Raw genomic sequence first — 12,882 nt, 5'->3', positions numbered from 1 at the left:
TTGGTTTTTCGAGACAGGGTTTCTCTGTAGTTTTTGGTGCCTGTCCTGGAACTAGCTCTGTAGACCTGGCTGGTCTCAAACTCACAGAGATCTGCCTGCCTCTGCCTCCCGAGTGCTGGGATTAAAGGCGTGCGCCACCATCGCCCGGCTGGATATCAATTTTTGACTAGCCTTATGGCACATATTTTACTGAGGTCAGTTTCTTGTTCCTCTTGGAGTTTATTTTGTTACCAAGTGGACTTGGGATATGGAAGGCTCTGCTCCAAGGGTATGTAAGCATTCCTTTCTATCAGTCACTCGTCAAGGAAGTCGTAACCAGGACTCTGTTAGAGGAGCTCTCGTTACCTTCCTACCCAGGCTGAGCTCAGCTACATAGACTTTTCTTTACTGGCAGTCACTTGTTGTAAGTAGTATTAGATTATCAAGTGGTTGCATTTTCTGCAAAGCCATGCTTGCATTTTTTTCTGGTTAGGTTATGAACTTGTGTCTCCTTGCTGATCCTAATGGTATATGATCTAGTTACTTTAAAATAATAAGTGCTATTGCTTTTTATGTATGTTACTCTGACAAATTTGGACTCTTGTTACTTTAAAAATTTATACAGTCATCTAAGAATGACATAGAATGCCTTAGAAGAAAAGATATTTTATATACATTGTTTAAAAAGCAAACACACGTAAAGTGAAGGTCTTCACTACTCTATTGGAAGATGATTAGTAAATTAAATGTGAACTTTTATGCCTCTACTAAATATATATTTAAAAATTGTAGCCGGGGTAGAGAGGTGGCTCAGCCGTTGAACCAAAGGACCAGGGTTCAATTCCCAACACCCACCCATATGGCAGCTTACAACTGTCTGTAACTCCAGTTCTGGGGGATCTGACTTCTTTACACAGACATACATGCAGGCAAAACACTAGTTACTGGTCATAAATAAAAATAAATTATTGTAGCCGGGCAGTGGTGTTGCACACCTTTAATCCCAGCACTCGGAAATAGAAACAGGCAGATCTCTGAGTTCAAGGCCAGCCTGGTCTAGAAAAGGAGTTCTAGGACAGGCTCCATAGCTACTGGAAACCCTGTCTTGAAAAACTAAAAATGTAAATGGAATGCTGTAATTTATGTCATTTTTCCCTGTAATGTAGACCCTCCAAGTGTCTGGTTAACTGTCCTATTTGATTAACCCATGATTGTGGCTTTCTTAATTTACTTAAAATGTGTTGTGCATCTTTATACTTTTACTATTAAACAGGTTTTATTTATTCTTTTTTTGTTTTTCGAGACAGCATTTCTTGTAGCTTTGGAGCCTGTCCTGGAACTAGCTCTTGTAGATGAGGCTGGCCTCGAACTCACAGAGATTGATCTGCCTCTGCCTCCCCAGTGCTGGGATTATAGGTGTGTGCCACCACTGCCCAGAGCCTATGTATTTTTAAGTACACTGTGTGCAGGCCTGGTACCTGTATAGGCCAGAAAGGGGCGTTAGATCTCCTGGAACTGGAGTTACAGAGGGTCATGAGCATATGTGAGTGCTGGGAACTGAATCTGGGTCCTCTGCAAGAGCAATGTCTTTTTATTGCCGTAATGAGACATGAATTATAGAAGAAACTGTTTGATTGAGTACTTGCTTACAGTTTCTGAGGATACGTCCATGACTGTCCTGGAGGGGAACGCGGCAGCAGGCATGGTACTAGAGCAGTAGCTGAGAATTTACATGTTGAAACAACACCCAGAGACAAGCAGAGACAGAGCTAACTGGGAATGGCATGGAGGCCATTCTCATTCAGACGATACAGTGAAGCAGCAAGTGCTCTGACTGCTGAGCCGGCTCTCTAGTCGACTCTTCTGTTAGACAGTCTGGTAAAGAAGTGGTGAGATACAAGAGACTTTCTCAGCCTCTCCATAGTCAGTTCTGAAAGCAGTGATGTTCTGCTGTCATTGTGTTTCAGCGCATCTGTAGCCATGAAGTGCCATCTTGCCCAATATGCCTCTATCCACCTACTGCAGCCAAGATAACCCGCTGTGGACACATTTTCTGCTGGGCATGCATTCTGCACTATCTTTCACTCAGTGAGAAAGCCTGGAGTAAATGTCCCATCTGCTACAGTTCTGTGCATAAGAAGGATCTCAAGAGGTAAGACTGAGAGTCATTAGACCCTAGCCTGCTGCCTCCTCACTCTGCTTCATCTCACTCTGCTAAACGTCGTTGTCTCAGTGTTGTTGCCACAGAGTCACGCCAGTACGCTGTGGGTGACACCATTACAATGCAGCTGATGAAGAGAGAGAAAGGAGTGTTGGTGGCCTTGCCTAAATCCAAGTGGATGAATGTAGACCAACCTATTCATCTAGGAGGTGAGCATGAGTCATTTAGAGGGTGCACACCTTTTATCCCAGCACTCAGGCGGCAGAGGCAGAAGGATCTCTGAGTTCAAGGCCATTCTGGCCTATAGGGTGAGTTTTAGGACAACAGGGCTAGACAGAGAAATACTGTCTCAAAAACAACAGCAACAATAAAAATCCATCTTTTGGCTAAACCAGTTTTAGCCATATAATGAGAACCTGTCCCTAAACAGGGGCAGCCTAGCATGCACAAATCTATAGGTTCAACTCCCAGCACTGACAGAACAGAAACACAAGGGAAGAGCTAGCCAGAGTTATGCACACTTGTAATCCTAGCAGTTGGAGGCTGAGACTGAAGGACCAGAAGTTCAAGGTCACCCTTGACTATAACAAGTTGGAGCCACCCTGAGCTTCATGGGACAACTGTCTCAAAAAACCAAAGTATTAGGGAAGTAAGGAAATAAGCCATCCATGAGTCTTTTTCCTAAAGGTACCCCCAAAATGTTAGGCTTCTTCAGCTTACTCATTCTTTTGAGATTGGGGTTAGCTATACTAGTTTGACAACTGTTACGTTGTATATTGTATGGCTCTAGGATTTTTCTTTTTCTTTTTTAAAGATTTATTTATTGGGGCTGGTGAGATGGCTCAGCGTTAAGAGCATTGCCTGCTCTTCCAAAGGTCCTGAGTCCAATTCCCAGCAACCACATGGTGGCTCACAACCATCTGTAATGAAGTCTGGTACCCTCTTCTGGCTTTCAGGCATACATGCAGAAAGAATATTGTATACATAAAAATAAATATTAAAAAAAAGATTTATTTATTATGTATACAACATTCTGCCTCCATGTATGCCCGCATGCCAGAAGAGGGCACCAGATCTCACTACAGATGATTGTGAGCCACCATGTGGTTGCTGAGAATTGAACTCAGGACTGCTTGAAGAGCAGCCAGCCTTCCAAAGGTCCTGAGTTCAATTCCTAGCAACCACATGGTGGCTCATAGCCATCTGTAATGAGATCTGGTGCCCTCTTCTGGCCTGCAGGGATACACACAGAATATTATATACATAATAAATAAATATTTATAAAAAAAATAATTTAAATGCTTTTAACTGCTGAGCTGTCTCCAGCCCTTACACAGTAGATGGACGATACAGTGCCTCATTCTTAGAAAACACCTTTCTAAGCATTTCCTTATGGTTAGGCTTAATGTTCTAATTAGTAGATATTAGACTGATTTTTTTAAAATAATTTATTTATTCTCATGTATATTGGTGTTTTGCCTACATTTATGTCTGTGTGAGGATGTCAGATCTTGGAGTTAGAGACAGTTGTGAGCTGCCATGTGGGTACTGGGAATTAAACCCGGGTCCTCTGGAAGAGCAACCAGTGCTCTTAACCGCTGAGCCATCTCCCCAGCCCTTTTTTCTGGTTTCTTAGACTTCTTGAATTAACTTAGTTTAAGATTATTGTTAATGTTTTCAGGAAGTTATATTTAGTCTCATTTTTTCCTAGGTCAGAAAAAGTATGTGTGAGACAGTTTTATTCAGTCACAGCACCTGAGAGCTGTGTTTTTGTGATCCATTGCCTTTCTTGCAGATGAACAGCACAGCCAGTACTCCAAGTTGCTGCTGGCCTCTAAGGAACAGGTGCTGCACCGAGTAGTTCTGGAAGAAAAAGTAGCCCTGGAGCAGCAGCTTGCAGAGGAGAAGCACACTCCTGAGTCCTGCTTTATCGAGGCTGCTATCCAGGAGGTTAAGGTAAGTCATTGGGAACGGAAAACCAAGTTCCCGCAGATCCAGGAGACTGAAAGCGTTATTTAAGTGGTAAGAGGAAGGAAGGATTGACTTTGAGAGCTTTCAGACTCTTTGAGAGCTAAAAGTAACTGCTCAGAATGTTTTTGTGACTCACTGTCACGATGGGTTTCTTTTTGAGCTGTATTCTCAGTTAATAAGCAAATTAGTTTTGTCCTTGTCTAGGAAAATACTTAGAGTTATGAAGGTGTTTTGGGAGACATTGTGGAGTGTCTGCCAGGCCTTGGCAACACTTGTTAAGAAATTGGAGTAAGTTGAATTAGCCAAAGAAAGAATTCAGTATCTACTGTATCCTCTAAAACAGGGATTCTTCAACTTGAGCAGTGAGAATCACTCACTTGCTTGACCTTCAAAATGAGTATGTTTCTGGTCTTTTCTCTGGTGGTCTTAGATTCGGGAAGAGGCTCTGTCTGGAGTAGCTGGAGGCAAAGGGGAGGTCCCTGGAGTTGTGGCTGCTCTGGAACAACTGGTGCTGATGGCTCCCCTGGCGAAGGAGTCTGTTTTCCAACCCAGGAAGGTCAGTGTGCCTGTTAGAACTGAGTGACTGTCGTTCTTAAGACTGCTGTGGGCTGTGGGGCTGGTGTAGGAAGAGATGGTGACTGTTGGCTGTGTCCTTGTGACCCGGTCTGTCAGCTTTTTCCAAGGATGGGGATGGCCATGAGAGCTCAGATGAGCATCCAGGGAACTTAGGCCTATCTTTGCCACATCATTTCATGGAACAGGGCATAGTACTTTCTGTTGACCTACGGTTTGTTCCAGCAGGGTGTGCTAGAGTATCTGTCTGCTTTCGATGAAGAAACTCCAGAAGTTTGTTCTCTGGATTCCCCTCGTCCTCTTGCTCTTCCTTTGGTAGAAGAAGAGGAAGCAGTGTCTGAGACAGAAGCCTGTGAGGAGTCAGAGGTAGCAGATGACAATCTTGGGGAGGGGACCATTTGTACTGAGTCAAGCCAGGAGGAACCCATCACTATGCCAGGCTTCACTCAGCTGAGCAGCTCTCCTTGTTACTACTTCTACCAAGGTGAGGGCCCCAGGAGGAGGGCTGGTTTCCTTAAGAGGTATTTGAGAGGGATGACCTGGTACTCTGAACAGGGGGAGGCGTCTTTACCAGATCCTGGGGGTTGACTGACTGCTTTCCAGCAGCAAGTAGGAGTGGCAGGCCTAGCTGGGAGAGGAGAGGTCCCTGCTGAAGGCTGGCCTGGGCTTGTGTGACAGAGCTCTTGTCTTTAGCGGAGGATGGACAACACATGTTCCTGCACCCAGTCAATGTGCGCTGCCTTGTGCGGGAGTATGGCAGCCTGGAGCAGAGCCCAGAGAAGATCTCAGCGACAGTGGTAGAGATTGCTGGGTATTCCATGTCTGAGGTAAGGCTTTCTGTAGAGGGGAATAGCAGGATGTGACATTAGTCTAATCTCTTTGGGGTAGGCCTAACTAGAGTAAGACTATAGAGACCTTTGGGGCCCTTAATAAGTTTGTTGTGGTTTGTTTATTTATTTTTGAGGCAGGGTTTCTCTTTTATATCCCTGGCTGTCCTGAAACTTGCTACTTAGAACAGACTGGCCTTATGCCTCTGCTTACCAAGTGCTGGGATTAAAGGTGTGTGCCACCACACTTAACCGTTATTAATTTTTTTGAGAGGGTGTCTCATGCAGCCTAGGCTCTATAGCTAAGGATATCTGAACTTGTGTCCCTCCTACCTCTATCACAGAAGTGCTATCTATGGTTTGTTTAAATTGTTTTTTGTTTGTTTAAGCTTATTGTAGTCCTGGGTAACAACTCAGTGTGTGTGTGCTGGCGCATTCTGTCACTGAGCTACAGCTCTATCCTGCGACCTGATTTATATCTCTTTGTTAGTGATGGTGCAGTGAATTGTGTTAAATGTTAGATGCTGCTTTAAGATCATGCCAGGTCTCAGTGTCAGATGGACTGCTCTGTTTCTCAGGGTCATTTTCTGCGATTGGGGTATTAGTATCTTCTTTTTCATTCCATATGCATTTGTTCTTGTCCCACCCAAAATTGATTTTTTTTTTTTTTCTGAGACAGGGTTTCTCTGTAGCTTTGGAGCCTCTCCTGGAACTAGCTCTTGTAGAACAGGCTAGCCTCGAACTCACAGAGATCTGCCAGCCTCTGCCTCCCGAGTGCTGGGATTAAAGGTGTGAGCCACCATTGCCCGGCTTAAATTGATTGATTGATTGATTGATTTTTAATTTTTTTTAAATGTTTATTTATTTATTATGTATACAATATTCTGTCTGTGTGTATGCCTGCAGGCCAGAAGAGGGCACCAGACCTCATTACAGATGGTTGTGAGCCACCATGTGGTTGCTGGGAATTGAACTCAGGACCTTTGGAAGAGCAGGCAATGCTCTTAACCACTGAGCCATCTCTCCAGCCCCCAATTTTTATTTATTTTTTGAGGCAAGATCTTGTTATGTAGCTCTCTGACTATGCTAGAACTTGCTGTATAGACCAGGCTGGCCAAGTGTGCACCACCACACCCTCGCCTTTTCTCTCTTTTTACCGTTGAGAGAAATGTTCAAAACCCCAAAGTCTTTCAATGTTTTATGCTTGGTCACACAGACAGGAGTATGTTTTTAGTTTTGAAAGGTACCTTTGAATTATGGTTTGGTTTACATATGTGAATTTTTTGTCATTCAGTAAATATGCCTGTGTTGATTATAGAATTGTAGATGTAAAATAAAAGATTCTTGGGTGGCGGGCGGTGGGCCTATAATTCCAGTGCTTGGGAGGCAGAGGCAGGTGGATCTCTGTGAGTTCAAGGCCAGCCTGGTCTACAAGAGCTAGTTCCAGCACAGGCTCCAAAGCTACAGAGAAACCCTGTCTCAAAAAAAAATAAAAATAAAACAAACAAACAAAAAAAAAAAAAAACCCCAAACTTTGCATGAAATAAATCCAGAAAAAGAATAGAAACTTAAGTGAACTGACTTTGGTTTTGTGTTCCACTCAGTAGGTCTTGCTTTACCCTTCCTCCTTTCCATTGTCATTGATTCTATCAGTGGTTCCCAGTTCCAGGCCGTTTTTTTTTTTGTTTCATTGTTATTGAGTACATACACTTTGCTTTTTCCTGTTTGCTCTCTGATAGTGGACCCTAGACAGTTAGAAACAATGGCCAGCTTTAGATCAGTTTGTTACTGGGCTCAATTTACTCACTTACAGCTCAATCCAAGGAACCCTGAGTGATGAATTGATGAATGTTTTTTTTTTTTTCTGCGCGGTGGGGGGTATGAGTGCTCTGTAGGCCAGAAAAGGGCATCAAATCCCATTACAGATGGTTGTGAGCCACTGTTGAGTGCTGGAAATTGAACTCAGGACCTCTGGAAAGCAACCAGTGCTCTTAACCACTCAGTCATCTCTCTATCATCCCCTCCCCCCATGGATGTTCCACCTGTAGGTTGCCCATAGTATCTGCCTTTCAAAAGAGCAGTAACAGTGGCATTCTTCTGAGTCACAGCGCTAAGTGTGTATACTGTTGGGATGTTGGGTTGAGATCCTTTGCTCTTAAGAGCTGTTGAGCATTGGTTCTGTTTTCAATGTAGGATGTTCGACAGCGCCATAGGTATCTCTCTCACTTGCCACTCACCTGTGAGTTCAGCATCTGTGAACTGGCTCTGCAGCCTCCTGTGGTTTCTAAGGAAACTCTCGAGATGTTCTCAGGTGAGAAAGAACTGTTTTGCTTCTCTTTGTACTGGGAACCTAGTATGGGAGGAAGGGCTTAAGCTATATCCTGAAAGAGTCATTCATCTAGGCCAGAAGACCCACTGGCTACTAGTCATCTAGTAGTTAATGATGGGTGATCTGGCTTTCTTACAACTTGACCAACCCACAGATGACATTGAGAAAAGAAAGCGTCAGCGCCAAAAGAAGGCTCGAGAGGAGCGACGCCGAGAACGCAGAATTGAAATGGAGGAGAACAAGAGACAGGGCAGGTGTAAGTTCAAGAGCTCTTGTGTTTGCTTAGCTTTGCTGTGTGTGAATCTATGCGACTCCTTGCAGAAGCCAGGCTGTTTGCTTATGCTCTGCCATTTGTTCCATGGTAGGGAATTGGAGTGCTGTTCAAAGTGCTGGGGCAGCTGCCTGCCTTAGACATGATTGTTCAGACCCATGGAAAACATGTGCAGGGTTTGGGCGTGAGAGCTCTGTTGATCAGGATGCAATCTTCTGATTTGACTCTAGAATAAGTCACTAAGTCCAGGGGATTAATGTGACTTGAGGGCCTCATTATCCACTAGAAAACAAGCACTAGAGCAGGGTCTGGTGACTTAGACTGAAAACTTAGATGTAGAGATAAAGTAAAAAAAAAATGCTGGGCGTGGTGGCGAATGCCTTTAATCCCAGCACTCAGGAGGTAGAGGGTGTCTGTGAGTTCAAGGCCAGCCTGGTCTACAGAGCCAGTTCCAGGACAGGTAGGACTGTTACACAGAGAAGACCTGTCTCAGAGAAAAGTGGGGGCAGACAAGCTGAGGACTGGGGAAAGGACTAAGCTCTCCCAGTTCCATCTACTATGGTAAATAAAAGTTGGCTTGGTAAAGTGAAGTGAGTATATGCTTGGGCTTTTAGAACCTTGTAGCAAGTATACACCCTAAACTTTAAGAAAACAAATGTCTCAAAAAAAAGTTTTATTGTCTTTTTTTCTCTTTCTTATTTCATTTAAAGTTTTTTTTTGTTGTGTTTTGTTGAGACAACAGCTCACTGTTTAGCCTGAACCTACTTACTGTGTAGACTTGACTTACCTTGAGCTGTCTCTTAAGGGCTGAAGCTGTCTAGGCTTGCACCATAGCTAGTCTTCTCTTTTTGAGGGAGTGGGGGTACGGCTCTGGTTTATATAGCCTAGGATGGCCTTAAATTTGCTCTTACTGTTCCAGCCTCCTTTATTCTGGATTACACATAGCATGGATTATTGTATGAAAGCAAAGGCATAGATTCATAATTGTTTGCATCCTCTAGGCCCTCCAGATTGCCCCTCTCTAGAAAAATTCCAAACAGTTATGTAATAAATTTATTTAACCTTTGCTTTGCAGATCCTGAAGTCCACATTCCCCTAGAGAACCTTCAGCAGTTTCCTGCCTTCAATTCCTATACCTGCTCCTCTGATTCTGCTTTGGGTCCCACCAGCACAGAGGGCCATGGGGCCTTCTCCCTTTCTCCTCTTAGCAGAAGTCCAGGTTCTCATGCAGGTAAAGAGTTGATATTTAGTGAATTCTGCCACTGGCTAGAGCTTTAATTTGATTTAATTTTTAAATGTGTGTGTGTGTGTGTGTGTGTGTGTGTGTGTGTGGTTACTGGAAGCTAAACCCAGGTCCTCTGCAAGAACAAGTGCTCTTAACCACTGAGCCAACTCTCCATGCCCTAGACCTTAAACAAAGTCCTGGTGTCTGAATTTACAACTCTGACCAACTTGGTATAATGTGACATTTAAGTGAAAAACTTGATAGTCCTGAGTTACACTGATTGTTATTTTATCGCCCTTGCCTGTTGGTTATGCTGGCTTAGACCTTATTGGCTTCTCAACCTCAGAGCAGTTTGTTTCCTTGGACCCATCTTCTCTGGGTTTTGTTTTTGTTTTATTTTCCTCTTCTAGTTTTCACGTTTGAGCATGTTTGTTACTGTCTCTGTTATAATATTGATTGTAATTAGGGGAAAAATAAGATTACTAAATGCACAGTAGGAAATGGTTCATTTAAAAATTTATGGGCTGTATGTGGGCCACCTGCTGTGGTACACTGGGCCTTTCCACTTCAGTCATCAGTGTCCTACAGACTTACCTATAGGCCATTCTTAGGAAGCCATTGCTTCAATGGAGTTAAGAGTCCTACTTCCTAGGTGACCTTAGTATGTGTAAAGTTGACATAAAAACTAGCCAGCATAGATCCTGAGACTAATAATGTGCAGGAACTTTAGTGGTAGGAACTGGGGCTAGAACTTGGTTCTTGAGGACAGTCTATGATGCTTTTCCAGTTAACTGGGAAGGAAATTGCTACGTGAAAGAATGCTGTGACTCACCGGTTACACTAACTGAGGGGTAGAGGATGTTTTCATCTGACAGGTTTTGTTTTGTTTTGCAATTTTGGGCTTCTAAGGCATCAGGAAGAATAGTTTGGTCCTCAGAGTGAAACTGCCAACTAATGTTGGATTAGTGTGGAAGCCTGCTACTAGGAGAGACATGGTGCCCTTGCCTAGCAGTCCCCGAGCCAGTGGAGAGACTGATGTGTGAGAAAGGACAGAATACTACTTAGGACTCTTGAGAGGAAGACTAATTTGGTGTGTGTCTTAAATCCTGAGTGTTTCTATGTCACGGTGGCCGGCCATAAAGGAGGATCTGGATGGGTTTTTTTCTTGAAGTTGTCTGCCCACATAAAACCAGTCAATAGCAAACAACTAATCTTTGAGAGCCAGCCTTTTGTTTTTATATTTTGAGACAGGCTTGCTATGTAGCCCAGACTGACTTTGAACTCACAATGCACCTGCCTCAATTTACCAAGCGCTAGGATTACAGTCAGGAGCAACCCTAGCTTGAAAGCCAGCCTGTGTGGACGGTGTAAACACTTTCCAGGGAAGGGCTGCACCCCAGTGTTGCAGTGACGTGAAGAAATCCCTTCTCTGTTCATGGTGTAGGTTGATGTACAGTGTTTTTGTTGTGTAAGAACATGTCAGAATTAAAACACTTGAATTGGGCTGGAGAGATGGCTCGGCGGTTAAGAGCACTGGCTGCTCTTCTAGGGGTCCTGGATTCAATTCCCAGCAACCACATGGTGGCTCACGACCATCTGTAATGAGATCTGGTGCCCTCTTCTGGCCTGCAGGCATATGTGCAGACAATATCTTATACATAATAAATATTTTTTTTAAAAAAAACACTTGAATCAAGGATTGCCTTTTGTTATCCAGCCCTGACTTAGTCTTTCCTTCTCTCCCTCTTTCCCTCCCTCTCTGAGGTAAGGTGCTCTCAAGCCAGGCTGATCTGGAACTCACTGCATTGCCAGAGCTGACATCAAACACCCTCCTGCCTTAGCCTTCAGGGTTGTGGGGTTACAGGCATGTGCCGCCATGCCTGGCTTTCATGGCTATTGTTAAGAGGATGCTCATTCTTTGGAACATAACTCATGTAATGAGGTCTCTGATTCCCTTTCAGACTTTCTGCTGACCCCTTTGTCACCCACTACCAGTCAGGGCAGTCCCTCCTTCTGCGTTGGGAGTCTGGAAGAAGACTCTCCCTTCCTTTCCTTTGCCCAGGTAAATCTTTTTCCCACATGAGCTCTGCTGCTTGTCTGGGAACCTCATCCAAGGATTGTTGCCCCTCAGCCTAGTATAGCTGGACAGAGAGCCTCCTGATGGGTGAGAGCTTCCTGTGTGTAGTGGAACTTTAAGCAGCAAGAAGTAGCTGAGGGCAGATGCACTATGTTGGGGGATTTTCTCAATAACAGAGTTCTTACTAGTTATTGAGAATCCAAGTTTTAATTATTTAAGATCAGTGGACAGTGTCCTAGGTGAGGGGCTGCATCAGTTAATTTCAACTGGCTCTAGGATCTTGGGTGTAAGTAATATTTATATAATGTAGACTAAAATCCTCTACATCTTGAGAGGGAAAGGTCATCCTGGTTACCCTGTAACTAGCCACCGCCACATCCCTTGGTGGTCAGGTAGGAAGACAACAAGCAAACACATTGTCGATCTGTGCTCAGGTAATTGAGACAGGTGGGTGGACAGCTTCACAGGAAGCCAGACCTTAGAATCTTTAATAATAATGCTTTAGTCTAGATCATTAGTTCTTAACCTGGGGGTCGCAGATCAGATATTTACAGTACAATTCACAACAGTAGCAAAATTACAGTTATGAAGTAGCAGCAAAAATAATGTTATGGTTGGGGGTCACCACAACATGAGGAACTGTGTTAGAGTTGAAGCATTAGGAAGGTTGGGACCCAGTCATCTAGCTGCTTCTCAGTTTACAATGAGATTACATCTGGTAAACTAAGTTGAAAGTAAGTAAAAGATAGATTTGATGGTAAACGCCTCGTGCCATTAGCTGCACTGGGGTAAGGAGGATGATTATGAGTACACCTTTGAAAGGAAAAAGATGGAGACTCTACTTGATAATAATGGTCGTCTGTGCTGAGGCGTAGACCAGAATTAAACGGCGTGGTAAGCCAGACTGAGGTGTTGCATTTGTATTTTCCTATCATGGCCCTTTTGGTACTGGGATTATAGGCATTTGCTTAATTTTATATGCTTCCTTTAGCTGGGATCTCATTAAAACTAGCTCTGTCAAGAGTGACCTTGAACTTTGAATCCTCCTGCCTCAGGGGTTATTAGTGAGCCAGCTAAATTGTTGAAAACTGTTTTACTGACACTACTTCTTTCTTCTCAGTTTTACTTTTGAAAAGTTGAAAGAATAGTATCACAAACATTATATTTTACCAGGAGTCACAAACTGTGTTTTTTCTTCTTTTCCCCCTTATCTCCCCCTGTGGTTGTGGGTTTTTTGTTTTGTTTGGGAAAGGTCTCGCATAGGAGTGCAGGCTATTCTGTAACTTACAGCATAGCTCAGTCTCTGAGTGATCCTGAGCCAGGATGCTTTCTCTTTTCTGTGTAAAGAGTTGCAGATACCATGGTGGCGTTTCATTCCATACCCAGAAGAGACATATTGAGGACAGTAGTATTTTCTCTGAACAACCAATGTCACATGCAGTAAATGCAGTTGTCACCATGTCTAATAC

The 12,882-nt window shown here is 43.6% G+C and overlaps 1 protein-coding gene across 4 annotated transcripts in view; it reads left to right on the top strand.

Annotated features, from left to right (window-relative positions):
* The window catches only part of Rnf10 (ring finger protein 10), a 37,183-nt gene that overhangs the window by 20,917 nt on the left and 3,384 nt on the right, over positions 1 to 12,882 (top strand). For 2 of the 4 annotated variants that reach the window (XM_005344300.2, XM_005344298.2), the window contains exons 5-14: positions 1,947 to 2,131; positions 2,213 to 2,349; positions 3,936 to 4,096; positions 4,542 to 4,667; positions 4,913 to 5,168; positions 5,378 to 5,511; positions 7,705 to 7,822; positions 7,995 to 8,096; positions 9,187 to 9,342; positions 11,298 to 11,398. In XM_005344300.2, the coding sequence (XP_005344357.1) occupies positions 1,947 to 2,131; positions 2,213 to 2,349; positions 3,936 to 4,096; positions 4,542 to 4,667; positions 4,913 to 5,168; positions 5,378 to 5,511; positions 7,705 to 7,822; positions 7,995 to 8,096; positions 9,187 to 9,342; positions 11,298 to 11,398 (1,476 nt within the window). Of the gene's footprint in view, positions 1 to 1,946; positions 2,132 to 2,212; positions 2,350 to 3,935; positions 4,097 to 4,541; positions 4,668 to 4,909; positions 5,169 to 5,377; positions 5,512 to 7,704; positions 7,823 to 7,994; positions 8,097 to 9,186; positions 9,343 to 11,297; positions 11,399 to 12,882 lie in introns of all 4 variants that reach the window. The other 2 variants (XM_005344299.3, XM_005344297.3) reach the window with 1 other exon arrangement.

This window comes from Microtus ochrogaster, chromosome 2 (assembly GCF_000317375.1).
Source record: "Microtus ochrogaster isolate Prairie Vole_2 chromosome 2, MicOch1.0, whole genome shotgun sequence".
Lineage (NCBI taxonomy): Eukaryota > Metazoa > Chordata > Mammalia > Rodentia > Cricetidae > Microtus > Microtus ochrogaster.
The sequence above is the reverse complement of the archived record's forward strand: the minus strand, read 5'-3'. Positions and strand labels throughout refer to the sequence as shown.